This window comes from Microtus ochrogaster, chromosome 15 (assembly GCF_000317375.1).
Source record: "Microtus ochrogaster isolate Prairie Vole_2 chromosome 15, MicOch1.0, whole genome shotgun sequence".
Classification (NCBI taxonomy): domain Eukaryota; kingdom Metazoa; phylum Chordata; class Mammalia; order Rodentia; family Cricetidae; genus Microtus; species Microtus ochrogaster.
Genome location: NC_022017.1, coordinates 14,120,439 through 14,141,625, shown reverse-complemented (window position 1 = coordinate 14,141,625; position 21,187 = coordinate 14,120,439). Strand labels below are relative to the sequence as shown.

The 21,187-nt window shown below is 54.3% G+C and overlaps 1 protein-coding gene across 1 annotated transcript; it reads right to left on the bottom strand.

Annotated features, from left to right (window-relative positions):
• Positions 1 to 3,930: 3,930 nt before the first annotated feature.
• On the bottom strand, positions 3,931 to 21,184 carry Nptxr (neuronal pentraxin receptor; the record flags this gene model as incomplete). The annotated part of the gene is made up of 5 exons (XM_013348741.1): positions 3,931 to 7,593; positions 7,954 to 8,133; positions 9,947 to 10,194; positions 11,680 to 11,899; positions 20,789 to 21,184. Coding segments are annotated over 5 exons (1,269 nt in total), but the record flags the coding sequence as incomplete, so codon positions are not given.
• Positions 21,185 to 21,187: the final 3 nt, after the last annotated feature.

Sequence of the window (21,187 nt, the reverse complement as noted above, 5' to 3'; positions counted from 1 at the left end):
AAAAAAAAAAAAAAAAAAAAAAACCAAAAAAAGAAAAAGACAAAGCTGAAAAGATGGCTGCTCTCCCAGAGGACCCAAATTCAATTCCCGGTACCCACACGGTGGCTCACAACTGCCTGCAACTTCAACTCCAGGGAATCATGCAAATGCACACACCCCTCTACACATCTCCACACCCCCAAGTATACATAAATAAAAATAAACCTTAAAAAATAGAGCAATCTCATATGCTTCTTTATCAGTGTCCCTCTGGGACCTTTATCAACTTTGGCCTGGTACATTACTGGGTGATGTGTGTTTGATGTCTCTGCATTTTCTTAGTGAGAGTCTACAAAGGATGTCCTGTCTTGGTTTTTTCAACGTGTGTTTTGATGTCCCTGAAGGAACAAAGGAAGCCTTAAGTCACACACACACACACACACACACACACACACACACACACACACACACTACCTCATGCAGCATTTGTGTGTTTAGAAGATGAATGTCTCCCAGAGGCCCGTGTGTTTAAGGTGTGATCCCAGCTTGGCACTATTGGGAGACTGTGGAACTTTTGATCGGTAGGGCCTTAATAGGAGGCCCTTAGGTCATCGGTGACATATCCTTAAAAGGAACTGTGGGGCCTGTCCTCTTCCTTTTCCTCCCTGGCCATGAGGTGAGTGGTTTTATTTCTCACACACTCCTGCCATCATGTGCCGCCCTGGGTTTAAAACAGTGGAGCCAATCCATGGACTAGGACTTCCGCGAGGCAAAACAAACCCTATCTTTTTGGAAGTGGATTATCTCAGGTGGTTAATTCCAGTGTCAGAGGTTGACTAAAGGGCGTGTCCCGTCTAGAATTCTACCTTGTTGGGTAGAATAAGCTAATATACGCCAAGTGCTGAGAGCAGCAAGCGCTTGGCACAGAGCGAGCACTCGGCGTTTATCAGTTGCTAGTGTCCAGTTAATGTGTGTTAGTAAGCACCACGTCTGCTCCAAGTGAGGTGTATATATAACAGCGAAAAAGGTAAATCCAGCTTCTTTGCTCTGGAGGAGATGCACATTCAGTAGGGCACTCTGGGTGGCCCACAATAAGGTGTTTCCAAAGAGAGGTACATGATGAGGCCACCAGGAAAGAGGACCCCTGAGCAGGTACACATTTAGTTCCAGGCTGAGTGGAAAGTTCCTAGATCTGATACATGAAATGGCAGGCCAAAGACAGAATGGCCAGGTAACCAAGCAGCCCAGTGGTCAGCAAGATTTCTGAGTGTTGTGTAACAAATGAGATTTAAGTGGCAAGCAAAGGTGAGTCTGTGGGGAAATGAGGAGAAGGAGCAGTTCAGACCCAAAGAGATGCATGTGTACATTTCCTGTCTGGCACATGTTGGGGACCAGCGGGATGCCCAGCATGTCCAGATTGTGATGAGCAAAGGGAGACACTGAGTGAGGGCTGAGAAGTTGTAGGGCTGGGAAGATGGAGGAAGTCTGGACTGCAGGCTAAATATACTGTGGCAGCTGAGCCCCATGGAACATGCCTTTAATCACAGAGAGTTTCAGCCAGAATTACACAGTGACACCGACTCTTAAAAAGGAACACAAGCCAGGCAGTGGTGGCACACACTTTTAATCCCAGCACTTGGGAGGCAGAGGCAGGTGGATCTCTGTGAGTTTGAAGCTAACCTGATCTACAAAGTGAGTTCCAGGACAGCTAGGGCTATATAGAGAGACCCTGTCTAAAACATAACACACCCCCCACACACACACAGAGGCTAAAACATCACCTTCAGCAGCACAACCTACGCATGGCATCCTGGAGACTGCAGAGACAGACACGTCTAAACCCTCCCTGTCTCCAGCTTTGCCTTCTGCCCCTTTTCGGCAGCATGGCAGGTGTTCTGTCCTACAGGTGAGAAATGGGAGGTCAGAGGTCAAGTCCTTGTCCTAGGCTTCTCAGAAGAGGGGACACTGCCCCTCACTGCAGCTCTGAGGCCGACAGCGAGCCCCTTGACCTTGGACTAGCTAAGCTGGCTGAACCAGCCCTGTTGAGTGGGAGCAGACAGCTGGGGCTAGTGCCGCCCAACACCTGCTGCATACCTGGGTCCCACAGATGATACTCCTAGAGCCAAGGCCAGCTCCCTGCTCCTCCAAGGCCTGCAGATCTAATACCACCCTTGGTTTATAGTTGGGGACCGAACCCGGGGCTTTGCAAACGCTAGGCAGGCACTCCAGTGAGCTACCAGCCCGACACGCCTGCTTTTCCAGGAAGTTTGGTAACAGAAGGAACAGAAACACAAGGAATGACCCAAAGAGGGTATTGGCTCAAGCGGATGTTGTGGGTGTCTGAAGTATCCTCCTGAGAGATTCATGGGTGATCTCTCGCGGATGATGCTCTTGAGAGGTGATTGGCTCGGAGGACTCTGACTCCACCAATCACTGCACTTAGGACTATTGGGGGTGGGACTTGTCTGGAGGAGTTAGCCGTCGGGATGTTTTTCTGAATGATGTATTGGCGTGCTTCCTGGCCCCCAAGGGGGAGCAACTTTGTTCCTCTACATCTTTCTACCATGATGCTCTGCTCCAGCCACCACCCAGAAATGACGAAGCCAGCTGACCACGGATTGGAAACCTCAGCAACTAAAAGCCCAAACAAGGCCTATTTAAGGGAGGAGACACTTGGTCACCTGCACGCCCATAGGAATGACAGAGCCAATGACGAGGAAGGAGTCGGTAATCCAGGAGGCAGGTTCTTGGGAAGGTCAGATAATGGGTCCAGATCTTGAGAGAAGCAGACATAGTTCATTTGGAGTGGCAGGAGGGAGCTGAGAACCAGGCTGGCACAGTTCATCGTCAGGCCTGGGGATGGTACCCAGGGAAGACTGGCCCATCGTTCGATCCCTCCGGGATGCAGGGCTGGGGAGGAGGGTTGTAGGCTGAGGACAGAAAGGATATAATATTGCTGTTTGGGAAAGCGAGACCTCGAGCAGAGGCAGGAGGGGATGGATGGGTGTTCCTGGGCCATTCCTGGCTGTGGATTCGTGTGGTTTAATGTTCACAGGGCCACAGAGCTGCTACATTTGCCTGAGCAGGTGTGGAACAGGTGGAAGGGGATTTTCCCGGGTGGGTAGGACATTGCCAGCTCAGTGGGACAAAGGGAGAGAGGGTGTCCACAAGGAAAGTGGTGTAAGATGGGATAAACAAGGCGTGTTGGCCGGCAGCTCAGTCTTCAGGTGTATCTGTCTACAGCTCCCCGGGATTGTATTTTAAATACAAACCTGGAATCTCAGAGATGCTCAGAGGCCTCAGCAGTGCCAAACATGGTTTTCCCGTGTGAGGTGTGTCTGCCAAGGCTAAATGCACTCTTGGGAGTTTGGGAAGCTCTGTCAACCCTGCCCCTCTACCCTGATTTTCTAAAGGTCACCACTTGAGGTCAAGTTCATCAGAGAATAATGCCATGCTGGTAAGTTCCGCCTAAGATGGTCTGGATCCTACCTAGTGCTAGTCTGAGTCCAGTCTAGAGATCAGAGGCACCAGTCAAGCCTAGACAAAACCTGGGGAGGGAAGGAAAGGGGCAAGCGGGAAGCAGAGGGGCTGTGACACCGTACCACCTCCCAAGGCCCCCAAAGATGCAGATCTCTTGGGGTCTGGGCATATGACTTAGGAAGATTGGGTCCTAAGCAACACCAGGGACCCGGATTCTGGAACTGGGGCACAGGTGGGGAAGGGGTGTTGGGAATGAGGCCAAAGCCGAGTTAGAACTGGGGCACTTTCCACGTGGGACTCGCTTCTCTGCAGCCTTTCTTGGAAATCCTGGGAAATTGTATGTCTGAGCCTAGTTCAGCGGAACTAGCCAGGCCAGGTGTGGGGCAGATACAGATGGGTGAGGCTTTGGGGCAGCTGTTGCTCTGTTGGGGGGTCAGGGTACCCCAACTCCCACATTACAGAAGAGCCTCCTCCGAGTAAACCACATGTTTATTTAGAACGTTCAAATTTACAAAAACAAGAATGGTAACAAAACCATGACACAAATCACACACACACACTCACACACACAGAATATCTCATGTCATTTATATACAAAATAGAGCAGAGTGAGGAGGGAGGGCAGTGGGGGGCACTCATCTCAGTGTCTGACGACAACTTCACATGCTAGCTACTCAGCCTGGGAAGGAGCTGGTTCCCCACCCAGCAGGGGCAGGGGATAGACTGGGAGGCGGGGCCTGGGGGTGGCAGATAGCTGGAGTGAAAGGGTGAGGAGAGGAGCCCCTTATCTGGGAGGAGACACTTCTCCAATTTTTTTCAGGTCAAGGGTGCTGGGACTTATGGGTAGGTGGGACCCAGTTTTGGGGGAAAATAGAGAAGATGAAGCTCAGTCAGAGGGGTCAAGGGTCATGTGAGCTCCCCAGCCAGGATTCGGCTTCCCCATCTGCAAGCCAAGGGTTGAATTCCCTCCCACAGATCCTCAGCCCCTGTTTGTGGTCCCCAATCATGTTTAACCATAGCGAGATATGTCTTAGGACGTGGGAAATGGCACTACATGCCTCAGAGGTGGGGAAGCTGGCAGGGATCAGCTTAGAGCACCTGGTACAGGCCTTGTCCAGAACAGGAGGCTGAGGAGGAGCCACCTTCGTCCTGCCTTCCTCCTTTCCCACCCTGCAAACGGCAGCCCAGGTAGAGGCTGAGGCCTAAGCATGAGAGACCCTTCATACCCCTGCTGTTCCTGTACCCTAAAGGAGGTGGCACTGTTCTCTGAGCACATAACCTGCCTCCAAATAGAAACTGCACTGTTACCAGTTGGCCGAGTCTGGGCAAGTTACTTTACCCTCAGAGTGCGCCCTTCTCTCCTGCATCTAAGACCAGCCTTACCTCATAACTGTGCTTTGAGGACAAACCAGATAGTGCAGACACAGTGCCCAATTGGATTTACAGTGTCTAAGGCTACCTAACAAGCCCAGCTCCATCTTCATCAGACCCAGGGGCAGTTCAGGGTCATAGCTGTCTTGTCAGGGGCAGCAGAAGGCATCAAAACAGGGGTCTACATGCTCAGGGAATGTTTCTAACACAATAGGCGAGGGCAGGTGGGGGCTCTGGAAATAGAGAGCCGGCCCTTTCCCTAGTGATCCATACTCAGAGAGAGAGACATGCCCCGATGCCTCCATTTCTTTCTCCTGGCGGGGGGGGGGGTGTGTGGGCGTGGTTGGAGTTGAACCAGGGCAACCCAGCACAGGAATGTGGCTGAGGTGTCATTTCTCATTGCCACTGTGACAAAGCAGAAAGGATCAGGATGGTATGTCTGGTGGGCTCAAATGACCCGGCAGTTTCTGTCACATTCTTCCTAAGACTCTGTTCTCCCAAGGCCTCCTTAAAGCTACCTCTTCTAGAACAATAGCAAAAGCCAGATGAGGCTCAGAGTCCCTGAGGTCTAAGTTCTGAATCCAGCTGTCACCCAGCAACAACTTGAACGACAGACACTTGACCCAGCACTGGGGCTGATGTTATTGGCTGTTACTGGGCAACGGGGATCTCAGCAGGTCTGGGTGAAGCAGCTGCAACTATCTTCAGGGGATGGGGATGGAGGTACTGAGCCGTGTAGTTGCTCTCAAAATGGAAACAGATCTGCAGGCCGGAGGCAAGTCTTGGACACACTTCCCGGGCATAGACTGAAACCTCCCACTCCTGAGTCATATCTCAGGCTGAATGGCCATGGGGAGCACAGACAGTGACAAAAGTTGGCAGAGGCAGAGGTGGGGGGCACCAGTGCCCACCGATTCAGTCAGCCTGCTACTGCTTCAGTGCCTGGGAGAAGACCAGGAGGGCACTGTATCCTCAGGCATCTGTCTGTCCTGGCTCTTTCCCTCACCTCCTGAGGCTGGATGGCCGGCCCATTGAGATGTCCCAGTGCCCTTCTGAAAAGCATTTTGTGTCCTCTCAAATGCCTCCCTGCACAGGGATAAGCTGGGCTCAAAGACCCTTAAGGACAGGCAGTATGGTACACAGGAGGAACACTGAGGAGGATTCAGAAGTCCTGGGCCGTATGATCGTGGACAAGTTCATTGCCCTCTCTGCTCTTCCACATCTTCCACAAGCAGGAGCTCACGTTTGGCGGCCTTTCTCAGCACTGACATTCTTCTGGGCTCCTGGGGGAGCTGAGAAGGACTCGCTTATAGACAGAGACCAGGAAGCCACTAACTGAGACGCTCTCAGAAGAGCAAGGATGAAGGAGCCAATGGGAGCTAATGCTTATGTGTGTCTGGTCTGCCTTGAACCTTATCCTTGATCCTGACCCTTTGAGCCCGCTGTGATCCTAACCCCAGCCTAGCTTGATCCCATCTGCTCTCCAGGTCCAGAACCTTCTGTGCTAAAGCCACTGGGCCTTCAGTGCTGTCTTTGCCTGTTCTGTCCACCAGGTATCACGGCTCATAGCATGTTCTAAATGCGGCCTTCTCAGATGCGACCAACATTATGGCCTCAGCTCACAAAGGAGAAAAGCCAGGACCAGAAAGGGTAGGTTCTTACAGAAGGTCACACAGCAAGTCAGCAGCAGGGTTCGCCCTCTCAGTATCCTCCGGTCTTTCCAGGGCCAGGCAGAAGGAGTTCATATGGTGGCTAAGCGATTGGGCTCTGGCAGGAAAATGTCTCCTGGGTTACAGTGCCTCTGCTTTGGATGCTCTCAGGCTAGGCTAGAGTGACCCAGGTCCTGTCATAGGCATGGGGGTGGGGTGGTCAACCATGCTGGTAGGCAAAGTTGCCAGGAGGTACAGGGAGTAATTACAGCCCTTTGGCCTCCAAGTCTTGGTCCCTGGCTGTGAGGTGGGAGCTGGGAAGGGAACATCCTGGAAATTGAGGTGGGGTTTGAACTGACATGAAACCAACATTCAAACCACAACACACAAAGGAACGGGTGCAAAGAGGGCGGGGGAGGGAGCTGTGGAGGCGATGATCCCATAGCCCCTGTGGGTGGGCAACTGAGGAAGACAGACGAGGGGGGTCTGATCTCATACATCTTGGCATCTCTTCTATGGCCTGGTGTAGGCCTGAAGCGTGAGTTGAGAGGGTCAAAGGCCACCCCTACCCATAACCCCTCAGGGAATGTTGGAATTAGTGGGGTCTGATGTGATTGGTGGGAGGCTGAGGGTGTGAGCCAAAACATTGCCAGGAGGCGGGACTGCCTCGACTCCCCTGGGCTAGATCAAATGACTTGAGATACTTACTGGTCCCTACCCAGGTGGCTGAGGGGTCATCCATCCAGGGCAGGGCATTTGGGAGGTGTGGGAAGTGATGGGAAGAGGAAGGTATGGCCAGGAATGTGGTAGGAGGGAAGGCCAGCACATGGACAGGCTGAGGAGGTCCCCAAAGTGACAGGAAGGGAGGGGCCCTGAGCAAGGAGGCCCCTCATGCCTTGGCCCTCCCCTTGCAGACATCAAAGGAGGCCTTCTTCGCACCTCCAAAGGCCTCCACCAGCTTATCCTCCCAGGGGAGGACATTGCCCATCAGTGGTCCAGTGCAGTTGGCCATGCCTAGGACCTGGGCAGGTGTCAGGGCATGGTCCCACAGGTTGAACTGTGCAATGTCACCAACGAAGGCCTGGGTGGCATCAAATCGGCCCCCCAAGGTATCCTGGGCCAAGAGAGAAAGAAAGGAGAGAGACATGGGGTGAGAGAAGAAGGGCAGAGGCAATCCAACCTGGTTCGTACCTGCCAAAGCTAGGTTCCCAAGGTTCTAGCTCCACCCAAGGAAGCTACCTCCCAAGGCTCCAGCCTCACTCCCAAGGTTCATGCCCTTCCCTAGCACCACTCCAAGGTTCCAGCCTCCTCCCAGGTTTCAGCTCTGCCTGTTTCTTTAGCTATCTGCTGCCCATCTGCAAACTGGTGGGTCAGACAAGATGCTAGCTTCTGCTTCAGTTCCTCTCGTTTCCTTGGCAGGGGCTCTAGAGTGGGTGCAGTAGAGACTTGGGGGTGCATGCCGCCTGAGCCTTACCTGTTCTTGGCCCAGGATAAGGATACCGTGTGGCTTGATGGGGTGCCAGGCTGCCAGGTTCTCACCAGAGCCCCGCAGTTCACCATCCTGGTATGCAGACCACAGGCCATCCCTGGTAGTCCAGGCAATGCAGATATGGTGCCAATTGCTGTCCTTCAGGCTCAGAGGCAGCTGGGCCACCTGGACACAGGACGCAAACCCAGGTGAGAGGCCCAAGGCTGGAGAAGTGGCATGGCTCTGCAGCTAGCCTCAGCTTTGCTCTAGGGACAGAACCCAAGGCTTGACTTGGGTTCTATCCATTGTCTTTCTTGTCCGGGCTCCCCCTCTTCCAATGACCCCGCCAAGCAGTTTCCTTCAGGTCACAGGGACTATCTTTGTGGTTTTCAAGGCCTCGAGGTCACACATGGTAGGAACAGTGTCCACAAACCCATTTCCCTTATACACCTAAATCAGTGCCTAGCACACAGTGGGGCCCATTATGCCAGAATGAACCTTGGACTCAGAGGCTGGGTCCCAGTGTCTGGCCCTGGATCTGCCACCAGCCCCTATGTGACCTTGAGGAGGCTGTTCTTTTCTTCCAGCACCTCATCTATAAAGTGGAAGACAGCATACACAGTTGCTGCCTCTTCCTGCCCCCAAGGCAGACATGGTTCATCAATCATGAGCCTAGAAGCAGCCTGGGTCTCTTGCTCATGGTGCTTTGGAAGCCTCTGTTGATGGCTTGGTGCCGGTCTGTGAGGTGAACGCCACTTATCTGTGGCTTTGTCTCACAAAAGCTCCGTGATCACGACTTCATAAGGCAGTCTCTGGTGCCTGCTGGGTGCCAGGCCCCATTCCAGACTCTGAGGGTGGATCTGGGCATGGCCTTGAACAAAGCGTGCCTGCACGGGACAGCTGGGCTTCAGGGACAACATTGCCCGTGACTGTTCACCTCCACTCTCAGCTTGGCTGGATTTGGAATCACCCAGGAGACGTGCCTCTGGGCATTACCTCTCATGAGGGAGTGTTTCTAGAGGGATCTGGTAGGAGGAAGGCCAAATGTGGCTGCTGGGTTGCAGTTCCCAGACTGAATAAAAGGGAAGAAGCCAGCAGAGATCCCCATTCATCTTCCTCTGCTTCCCGACTGTGGATGTAATGTGATCAGCCACCTCACACTGGGGCCCTCACAGCTAGCGCTGCTCCTGCTGTCCTGACTTCCCAAGGCCGACTGTATACCCCATACTGTGGGCCAAGACAAAAGTCCCGTGGAAAGACATGGACTCGGCTATGGGACGGCAAATCTAGCGCTTCCAGCAGAATAAAGAAACAGGCTAGAGGAGGGAAGAGCCGCAGCCAGGAAGAAAAATGACTGCGCTGTGCCCTGTCCAAGGTGCTGAATCCTCCATCTCCGGAGCCTAGTGCTGCCCTCTACCAAGTGGCAGAGGCAGGCCAAGATGAAGGGGTCAGGATAGCCTTCTCAAGTGGAGTCTGGTCAACCCTGTGATCTCAGGACCTCAAGGCAACACAATGACCTCCTGGGTCACTATATCCAGTCTCCTGGACGCTCAGTGGACCTTCCAGATGTATAGCTTTTGGGCTGATGCCAGGCGAGTGTGACCTGTGGTATATGCTTTGGGGATCACCAGCAGCCCCCGCCTCTCGCCAGACAAGCCCTTTAATAGTTCTTTTCCTCTCTCTCTGTCTCTATTCAGGAGAATGCACAGGGCTCGGGGTGCAGATGCCTGTAAGCTGGGCTCTAGCCACATGACCTGGAAGTCAGCCTGTTTCCCTTTCGTTAGTCAGCCCCGCCCGCAGCTGGATTGTCTGTATTGCCAGAACAGAACTTGACACACAGTAGGTATTTAATGTGTGCTGAGTATGGTGAACAGGAGAAGGAAAGTGTCAACTCACATTTAGCACCGAGGTAGTGGGGGGAAATTTTTTTGGGAAGCAGAACCCACCCGTCCCCAGCCCCTGAGCCCTAAGCCCCGCCCATGCCCTAGATTCCGCCCACCTTGTCATTGATCAGCAGTTCCATTGGCTCAGGGCCGGCCTCTAGCAGCACGATCTCATTGGCTTGGCCAGGCACCGAGTAGGAGAAAGGGGTGCCCTGGCCGGTGCCACCCGATCGGGAGCGTAGCCACATGCAGGCAGTGAAGGCGTAGAGTTCCGGGAGCGCCTTGCGAATGCGGGCATACATGTAGTTGTTGCGGATGGGAATGCTGACCTTGAAGGCATCTGGGGGACTGTAGGCCGAGGACCCTGGAAGGGACAGGGCAAGGTCTGGACACTGCGCAACGACAATGAATGATGGCTCCAGGCCACTAGGGCGCAGGTGTGCGCACCGGGGTGGGAGTGCCAAGGGATTTCAACTCCTCTACTTTTGCCTCTGGGCTGAGAGGTGTGACTAAACTAGGCCTAGGGGCTCTGGACTTCAGATGTCCTGAGTTCAAATCTTGCCTTTACTACTTTCTGACCTATGAATCTCAACGAGATAAATGCAACCTCCTCCGGCCTCCATTTCTTCAGTAAAATGGGCTAATGACACGTTCTTCATTCCACAGTGAGGGTTGGTGGGCCCATGGTAGGCTTATCAAATACCAGCTATAATAACGGCTATTTAGAGTTGTTGCTAACTTAAGCATTATGTGGTGCTCTGTGACAAGGCAGAGTCTAAGTGCCTTCTGCACGTCACTTCCTCACAAGCTCTCAAGGCAGGCACTGCTACAGCCCTCATTTTTCAGGTATACCTTGGCACACAGAGGAAGAAAGCGGCAGGGCTGGGATTTGAACAAAGAGTCAAAGACTCAACTCAGTATAGAGAGAAATAGGCATAGAGCCCCAGGACGGGAGGTGATGTGTGGCTGGAGGCTGGGTAGGAGGAGTGGGGAGTGGAGCCACCAGGACTTTAGAAGTTAGAAGGAGGCACTTCCCCTGGTCCTCAGGGTGTTGGTATGTGGGTGGTAGGAGCTGGATTGAGTAGGGACAGAGGCCACTGCCACAGTTCAAGTACTCAACTGGGTGCCTCCCTGGAGGCCCCCCCAGGCCCACTGTTCCCCTACACCTGAACCCAGCATGGCCACTTGACTTAAGACCCCTCTTCCAGGAAGACATGTGTGCCACCCCCAGCTTCCCCTGTTTCCCCAACTTCCCCTCACAAGGGCCGTGGGAGCTCTTACGTCCCTAATCTCACTCTCCATCTCTCAAGTGAAAACCGTGAGGCCTGAGGAAAGAAAATGACCTTGAAAGGTCACAGAGAAAATCTGTGACAGCCTTGGAATCCAGGAGTCCTGGTAACTGGCACCTACACACTGTCTGTTACAATTCTTGGACCCCCGGCAGCACCAGGCCTGGGGGTTAAATGAATGCCAGAAGGCTGGCAGATTAGCAAAAGGTGCAAATTGTGGACGGCTAAACACATGGTCAGGAGTCGGAAGGATCCAGTCATGGGTCTAGACACCTGCTCCCTGGCTATGTGACCTTTGACAAGTCCCTTGACCTCTCTCAAACTCACCGTCATTACCTGTGAAAAACCCTGCAGTTGTGGCGATTAAGTCAGCCAGCGTGTCACTGAACAGCCAGCTCCTGGACCCAGCAGAACCAGAAGACAACAATCATCTGTTAGCAGTAGCTTTGAGAGTGACAACGATCCCCCAAGCGGGCCCTTCCTCTCCTGCTCCACGCCTCTGGAAGTCGTGGCCAGAAACCAGGGCTCGGCAGCTCAGTTATCTGCACTCCAGGACCTACCATGCTCCAGCTCTGCCACGCGGCCCTGCAGGGCATCCAGCTCTTTCTCCACCTCCTGTCGCTGCTGGTGGCTGCCGTGACTGAGGGCAGCGCGTTCCTTCTCCAGTGCCAGCACCTTTGCCAGCAGCTGCCCTTCTAGCTCGTCCATCTTGGAGTGCAGGGAGTTGGGCACAGCTGGGGCCGATGCCAAGGAAAGGTTCCCACGGGCTGGGAGCTCCTGCTGCTCCAGAGGAAAAGAAAGGATGGTGATGTCACACGGAGATACCACCACTCTGCCGGCCACTACAGATGAGCCTGGCTTCCAGTGAGCAAAGCTGGGAGAGTGAGGCAAAGGCAGGCAGCCTACACACAGAGCCCTTAGGCAGCAGGAATGAACCCAAACAAGCACAGTTTCATAGAGGAAAAGGACCACACCAGAGGCTTCTAGAGCCCCCTGTGGTTGGGCCCTATGACATGAATCCCCCTGCAAGGGCTGGGACGCAGTGGAGGGAGGGCATTTGTGACCTCCCAGGACAGGCCTGCAGCCTGGTCCTCTGGATGGGACTCTGGTATCATCATCTTGGAATTGTGGTAAGAATCCCAGACTCAAGTGACAGTTAAGGACTCAAACCCAGCTTGGGAACTAACCGCCTGTATGATGAAGGGAAAACCTATTGCCTGTTCTGGACTTATTTCCTCACGAGACAATTGTACTGTCATCTTGGAACTGCCCTGGGGAGAATTATGTGGTCAATGCCAATAAACAGAGCTGGCACCAAAGTCCATCTCACTCAGGGTATCCCAAGGCAGGCTCTGACACTATCCAACCGCAGGATGAGGACAGTGTGCTCTGTCCCTCTTTGTCCTGTCTCACACCCCGGTGGGCAGAATTGAGGCAGGCAGGCCAGGCCACAGGTTTGGACCGAAAAGGGCATTCACTCTCTGGTGCGCACAGTAGGCGCTCACGCACACAGTGGGTGCTTGTGGGGTATACCAGGTCCTCATTCGGGACTGACCAATGGCCAGATTGGGAGCCACTCGTCAGAGCTGGGAACAGACAGGACATGGAGGATGCAGGGCTCCCCAGGGGGATTCATGACATGATGCTGACAGGAGCCTGCGGCTGGTGGTGAGCAGAATGGAGAGTTATTTGAACCTGAATGCAGGCTCCCTGTGACTATGGCCACATAGGTGACTGCAGGCTCTCTGTGACTCCCACCGAGCTTCCCTGCTGTGACAGATCCACAGGATGGGTGTGGCTTGTGTCCCACTGCACCCCAAACCCTGTGGCTGACACCCACCCCAGCCAGGCTCCAGGCCTCTCTCCCTGTGTACCACAGTCCTGACCACAGTCGTCACGTGGGTACCATCATCCCACTACTCTGTTCCTGAGGGACAGCAGCTGTGGTGAGGGTGGGGCCCTGCACCTCCTCAGCCTGGAGGTCACACCACTGGTGACCACAGCAGCTCCTGTGCCACAGAGCACATCCACACAGGGAACACGCCTGTGCCCTATCACAGGAAAGGCTAACAGGCATGTTCAATGACTCTTAATGACCACCAAGGCCAGGGCTGGGTCATCTAGGCTGAAAGGGTCCCTAAGTTGTCCTCAGGAGCAGGGCCAGTGCCTTGAAGGTGCTCGAGGGATGCTGAGAGACACTGTCCTATCTCTAGCTGGGTGGTGTCCTCCCTCCCTCCTCCTTCCCCTCCCGAGTGACCAGGACACTGCAGGGCTTGCTGTTTCCTTAGAGGGGGACACACAGGTGGCTGGGGTAAGCGTACAAACTGTCCTCTGTCGAAGCTCCTGTTTGGTGGCACCAGGAGGCCAGGGAGGAGGGGGCTCAGAAGCTAGGAGGCAGCATCTCTCCCACCCCAGCATGTGAATCAGAGAAACATGACGCCCCCACCCTGCTTCCATCTGCCACAGGCGCAGGCTGTGCGGCGTGGGCTTCGGGCCTCGTGCCAAGTGGGCCCCAGCCTGAGATGGTAGGGGGACAAGCGGAGATGATGTCACACTATCCCCCACTCAGTGCCTGATAGGGCAGGAAGAGAGGGCCGGACTCCAGGTGGGATGCTGAGAGTCTGTGGTAAACTTTATTCTATCTGGGCCTAGAGCCAAATCCCAGGGTTCTAGGCCCAGCCCAGCCATTATGAGCTAATGGAGGTGGGGTGGGAGGCTCCTTAGTACTCAACAGGGAATGCCAAGGGCAGCAGCATTGCTGATACCAGACATGGGACAAACACTTCTCAGTTGCTCCAACCTCCTGAGGACTAAGTTAGAGACCAGGGTGTTGAGGCTCAGAGAGGGTGGGCTACCTGCCTAATGTCACACAGCAATCCTGTGCCCACTCCTGGTACCAACCCTCACATCTGAGTCTCAGTTTGTTCTTCTGCAAAGTGGGTATGTAACATTGCCCTGGCTGCTAGGAATGGTCTCAGTGGACATGAGAAAGTCAGGCTCATAGAGGGCCCCACAGGATAATCCTGCTAGTGAGACGCGGCTGAGGTGTCGAAAGAACTGGGAAAGAAGCCTTGGCTTCATGCAAATGGCTACTTCCTCTGTGACAGGAGTAGAGGAAAGGCCTGACGTCAGGGTCCTTGCAGCCCACCCCTGCCTGCTCAGGCTGGTTTTGGGGACAGTGGAGCAGACCCCTCCACTCAGCTGTGCCAATATCCTGTGAGTCCCGCCAGCTCACCCCCCCTACTCCATCAGCTGAGGGGCTGGTTATCAAAAGATGCTGCGCCTCGCCAGGTGGTAGCAGCACACGCCTTTAATCCCAACACTCGGGAGGCAGAGGCAGGTGGATCTCTGTGAGTTTGAGGCCAGCCTGATCTACAACAGGCTCCAAAGCTACAGAGAAACCCTGTCTCAAAAAAAAAAATGTTGTTTGTTGGTACAAGGGCAGTATTATCTCCGAGCAGGCCTGGGAGCTGGGTGGAGTGCTGGCTATGGTCACTGCCACCAACACTACCTCACTACGTCTTAAAGGGGCTGGAGACTCGGCTCAGTTGGCAGAGGGCCCCAGCACTGCACAAACCGTGTGAGGTGATGAACACCCTGTGACCCCAGGCCTCAGGAGATGAAATCAGGAGGGTGAGAAGTTTAAGGTTACCCTTGGCTACACATTGAGTTCAAGGCCAGCCTGGGTTACCTGAGAACCCATCTCAAAGATAAGTAAATAAATGCTTTGAAAGGATCCACATTTTCCATACCCAACCCTGAAATCATTTGTCAAATTATTACATTGAGAGAAAACTAGGCACAGGATGGTCAGCAGTCAGCACCGCCAGACGTCAGGAGCCTGAGGGGGGAGGTGGCTCAGGCAGAAGGCAGGGGTGAGAAGGTTGATTCAGCATGAGGTGCCCGTGCCCCAACACCCTAAATCCATCTCACTCTGAGACTCAGCACCTGCTGTTCCTTCTGCCAGGAATACTCTTCCCGGCCCTCCCCACCCTCGCCCGAGAGAGCTCCTGCTCTCCCAGATGGCAGCTTCCCTCAAGCCCGAGCCAAGATGCTCTGAGAAGAGATTGGGGTTCCAAGTGCTGTCATGGCTTCTGAGCCCCCATTCACTTGTTCATCCAGCCACGGTGTGCCCTGGCAATGCGGTGCCTGACTGACTGTCACCAACTCTTAGCCGAGCGGTCTGCACAGCTGTTGGATTCCTCACGGACGGGATCTGTGGCCTCGAGCAAGCTGCCTGACCACTCTGATTCTCGTGGTGGTCATCTATGAAAGTCAGGCTGTATGTTAACACTTCCTACATTTGGGGTAAGGCGGGACCTAAGGTGGCTTGTCCTGTGTGGCCCTCAAGCAGTTGTTACTGTTACTATTATCTTTACTGAGGGAAAAATGGAGCTGGATGACTTGATCAAAAAGCCAGCGGAGACAGCAGTGCACAGTCCTGATGATGCTGAGCCTCCCCTGGTGTCCTCTGCAAAGACAGGGACTCCCTATCCCAGATCATTTTTTTTTTTTTTTTTTTTGGTTTTTCGAGACAGGGTTTCTCTGTGGTTTTGGAGCCTGTCCTGGAACTAGCTCTTGTAGACCAGGCTGGTCTCGAACTCACAGAGATCCGCCTGCCTCTGCCTCCTGAGTGCTGGGATTAAAGGTGTGCGCCACCACCGCCCGGCCCTTCCCAGATCATTTTACTCAGAAATCCCGGCAATAGTCTTCGCTCAACTCCACCATGCTGTGGGCCTTGGACAAGTGCCTTGCCCTCTCTGATCCTATTCCCCTTAGGTAGAGCTATGGAGGACACATACGCTCACCAGTTGTTCTCCGAGTTCAACAGAGATAAGACACTCAAACCATCCTGAGGTCATCCTGTTAAGTTCATTCCTTTGTGAGCGGCCTAACCATTGACCTCATCCCACCATGGGCAAAGATTTCTGGGGTGGCGCAGTGCCTGATGCCATGGATTAGCAGAAACATACACATTTAAACCATGAGAGTCCTGAGTCCTTTACACCCACCAGCTCAGGGAAGCTTGCAGTTGACCAAGCCTGGAGGCGAGGCTTGCTCCCGGGTGGGTGTGGAGCTGCTTACAGCCACTTTGGGAAAATGTGTCACAGTACCTACATATGCTAAATATACGTCCCTGCCAGCACCCAGGCAGCCCACTGCCGGGGACAGGGCCAGCAGAAAGGAGGGCTGACGGCCACCCGAAGAGACCACAGAGTGTTTACAGCAGCTTCAAGCTAGAATTAAACAGAACTAGAAGGTCCATCCTCGAACAGGCTAGCATGTGATGGTACCTCCAAACAGTGACAAGTGGCCAATGCAGCAGGCACCTGACGTAATGGCACTGGCACAAAGCAGTGCAAGGTTCAAATGCAAGCAAAACTCATTACTGGGTTGGGTTTGGTAGCACACACCATTAACTCCAGCACAGGGGAGGCCGCGGCAGGTGGATCTCCAACTGTGAGTTCTAGGACAGCCAGGGCTACACGAGAAACCCTGTCTCAAAAAACCAAGAACACACACACACAAACCTCATTAATAGTGACCATAGTCAGAATGGGGGGACCCCAGTGACTTTGGGAGTCCCAAGGGAGCCTTCAGGACCCGAGAAGGCTGGAATTATTATCTTGGGAGTGCCCACATATCCTGACCAGACCTGTTCACTCGGAATTTGGGCCCTTTATAAATGAGGCATGAACCCTGACAGACCATGGACGTATGGTAAGCCACAGAAATAAAAAAGGGCCTCTCTTTCTGGGAGGACAAGAGACTTCTTCAAAGGACTTGGGGTGTCCCTTCCCATTCAACAGATGGGATCATTGAGGATCAGACACAGGAGGGTCTGAGGTTACGGCATGATGGTAGCAGATCCAGGGTTTACAAAGCCAGGCTTCTTGCTAGGATGAAGGTCTACCACTTACAGGCTCAGTGAAGGGCTTGTCACAGCCCAGCTCACCCATTTTACAGACATGAAAACTGAGGTCTGGAAAGAGCATTCCAAGCAGTAAGTCCCATATAATTGGCCCACCTGGGGCCATTTAGAGCTGGTAGGGTATCTAGGAAACATCTGGTCTGCTGTAGGCTTGTTAGGTGTTTTGAGATGGAGTTGCATGTAGCCCAGGCTGACCTTGAACTCTCCGTGTAGCTGAGGGTGACTTTCAAAGTCTCATCCTTTTGTTTCTAAAAGTTAGGATTTCAGGTGTGTACCGTAAGGTTAGGATTACAGGTGTACCTGTACCGTAATGCCCCACTTAGTTTGTGCTAGGCATTGCACCCAGGGCTCTGCGCATGCTTGGCAAGCGTTCTACCGATGGAATGCCACCCCAGGCCCTCCCTACAGACTCTTTGCAAATGGGAACCCTGACAGGGGCAAGGGGCAGAGGTCTGCCGGGTTGCATCCCTCAGACTCTGAGCCTTCAGGTCCCCTCCCCCCAGGACAGAAATGTACATGGCCTATTTCACGTCACAGAGGCTGAAAGAGTCAATGTATAATACATACCTAAAAGGGGCCAGCTGCTCCGGGCAGCCCAGGGGAACCTCCACACTGGCAGGGCCAACCTCTGAGACTGGTCCAGCACCATCACACTGCTAGTACCCAAGACGAAGGTGAGCACTGCCCTCCCTTGTATTCTTTCACTGTCTGATTCCTGAGCATAGGGTCCATGAAGAACCAGACAGGACCCTGGAGCTAGATGCTGAGAGGGCAGATAAAGGCTCTGATGCTGGATGACCTAGGGCCAGTGTTTTAACCTCTGAGTCTGGTTTGTTTGGGAAAGAGGCATAAGGTCTCCTCCATAGAGTGGAGGGAGGGTTAAATGGGTTGATATGAAGTTCCGGAAGCAGAGTAAGTGCTTAGTAATATGGACGATTCACTGTTAGAATATCAGAAAGCGTGGCTTCCCTGAACCCAGCACCCGCTGGGATTCTCTCTCATCAGGATGCTCCTCATCATGGCTCTGCTCCAGAATGGGGGCAGGGCGGTGGAGGATGGGGCGTATGACAAGGAAATTCTGCCTAAACCAATTCTGAACCTTCTACCCTAGCACAAAAGTGGAACTCTGGGACACGCCGGCATGACCGGATGCCGCCTAAGTGGACCAGCTCCATTGAAAGGTGGTTCTTGGCCATAGTCAGGAGAAGGCCACATCCTCTGATCTGGGAATGGCACCCCAGGGACTTCAGCTAAAGGCTCCATTCAACAAACTAAAGAGGAAGCAAACAACCTTGCCACAGCTTGCAGGAGGGAGGAAATCAGAGGCAACTTGCGCTCCTCCCCAGGCACAGAGGCTAGGGATGATGGGAAAACGGTAACTCTGCCCTGGCCTGTGAGGATGCCTGCTGCTGGAGTAGTATCAGGGAGCTGCAAAAGGGGAAGAGAATCGTCAGACTGAGAAATTTCTCCCCAAACCTGTTGGCTTTTTCCAGGGAAAAATAAAAACTAAAACAAACCAACAAACCAATGCTCTTTCTAAAGTCCTCAGGCTCGGCTGGCCCCCACCTGAGGTGGATAAGAGGAGGAGGTCAGTCTGATGTCTCCACCTATTGGAGTCAGGTCTGGCTGGAAGGTGCAGGGGTGACCCAGAGGTGCAGAGGTGGGTGGTGATGGGAGAGGGCGATGGTCATGGTGTGGCCAGGGAAGGCCTCTGGGAGGAAGGAGTCTAGAGCTGGTGTTTGTGTGTGTGTGTGTGTGTGGGGGGGGGTGACCCAAGAGAAAGCTGAGGAGCCAGATGAGATTCAAGCAGGTGGCTTCAGGCTGAGAAGTGTGCTCCCCACGAAGGAACCCCAAGGTAGGAACACTCCCAGATGTGCCTGGAGGCAAGGGACCAGCCAAGAGGCTGCTGGGAGTGGATACACAGATGCAGGCAGGATCTGTGAGTCCTGTGGAGTGAGCACTGGAAGCCCTTGCGTGTGGCTCAACTACCCAGAGGACATGAGAGGAGAGCCAAGGAGAGTCTTGAAGCAGACAGATGCGGTGGTCCAGTGAGAGGGGGCGGGGAGATGCATCTAGGAGCCAGAAAGGGAAGGAGTCATGGGTCTAAAAGGAGTCAGTAGGCAGAGATTGGAAAGCCCCTTCAGGTCATGACCTCTGGGGACATTAGCTAGAGTGGATTCGTGAGGACTACCCTTGGTGACAGCAGACCCTGTAAATCCAGATGTCAGTGGCCTAGGGATGCATGAGTCCCCACCGAGAGTGGCAGCGTGGACCCCAGGAGACTGACTCTAGCTGCTGCCAGGCTCGGAAACCAGACCCATGTCCGCTGCAGTCAGCAAACACAGGAAGGAGAATGTGGGGAAGCCGGGGCTTCCCAAGCCTGGGAGGCTGACCCGCTGCCAAATCCCAGGAGCCAGGATCCCTCTGCCTCAGCAGGCCCACCATAGGGAAGCCCACCTTGCCAAGAGGCAGGTGCCAGGGAGCAGGGCCAGGGTCATCCCAGCTCCACCAGTCACAGACGTGGGAGGAGCCACCTGTGCCATCTGTGATGCCCGGACTGGGGCAGAAGGGGAAAAAAAACAAACAAACGATTTTCACATTAGGACAATCTTTATAAGGGGAAGAGTCTGCTCCCAATTATGTTTGTGTCTTTGGACTTGGAGTCTTTGGTGGAATATAGATGTCACGATGCCCATTGTACAGGCAAGGAGACTGAGGCTGCCCTTCCCTGCAGACTTGGTCTTTTTCCTACTCTTGGTTTCTGGAACTTCACCCCTGGGCAGGGAAGAAGGTGCTGGCCTTGCTGGCCTCCCCCTCTGGCACTCAGCTCAGGAGGTTTGAGCTGGATTTTCTCACTTCCACAAGGGGAGTAGAAGCTTTGGGGGTGATGTGGGGAGGCTGTGGTCCAGACGCCTTGAAGTGGGGGTGTGAGCAGCTGACTTCCTGGTGGTCTTCTGGGATAGGGCCTACAACTATCCCACAGGTTTCTCCTCTTGCACCCCCAGACTGAGCATGGAGCCATATGCATTTGTCCCCGATCTAACTGCCTATTGTGTCTGGGAATCAGTCCATGTCTGGGAATGGCCAAGACTTCCTGGCTGTTTGGACTGCCCAATCTGTTTGTTTCACCTCTACATCCCCAGGCTGGGAATTTGTAACAGGGAGAAAGGGGACCATAAGTATAATCAACCAATGGGCTTAGCATCACACACAACTCAAGAGTAGGGTCCCTACTACCCAGGCTTCCTGTATCTGACCTGGAAAAGCAGGAGGAGGGAGCTAAGTTGGTTCCTATTGGAGAGTCATCCGCTGACTCCCCAGGAGTCCAGAGCTTCAGGTATATAAAACTGGGCGTGGCCGGAGGGTGGGAGGTGGTGCAAGAGCGTAGGTTGGTGTTAATAGGGCACTCTTCGGCATGAGGGGCGTACTTCCTAACGGTAGTGAGTGTGGGGCGGGTGCTGCTCCGAGTTCCGGTAGAAGGACATCTAAGGAGAGCCTCCTATGTGCCAAACATGCCACGCCTGCCTCTCAATCAATTTCCACTACAAGCGGACACGTTCTCCCACTCGCGTGTCTCTGTCACCGTGCCAGGCTCCCACCTGGGATCCGAACCAGGACTCTCCCGTGGTGCCAGCCAGGAGCGTGCTCCGGGTGACCGCCCTGGGGATCCGGGACCCGCGTGTCGCTGGCAGGGCAGCGCCTCCCACACCCCGTGGCCCCGACGGCGCGCTGCTCACCTCGATGCGCTCGATGCGGTCCCGCAGCGCGCGCACCGCGTCCTCCAGCTCCAGGAGCAACGCTGGTGAGTCCCAGGCGCCGTCGGCCATGGTGTCGCGGCGCGGCCCGGCGTCCTGGAGGCCGCGCGGCAGGCCGCTCTCGCAGCGGCCCAGCTTGCCGGTGAGCTCGCGGATGGTGTCCCGATCTGCGCGGATGCGCGCCTCCTGCTGCAGCGCCGTCTGGCGCAGCTGCTCCGCCGTGCTCTGCAGTAGCAGCAGTTCCGCGCGCTCGCCCGCCGCGTCCCCCTGTTCAGCCCCCGACGGGCAGGCAGCGGCTAGCGGCGTGCAGAGGAAGCGGCTGAGCAGCGGCCCGGGTGGCGGCGGGAAGACGCTGGCAGCAGGCTCCCCGGGCAATGCCGA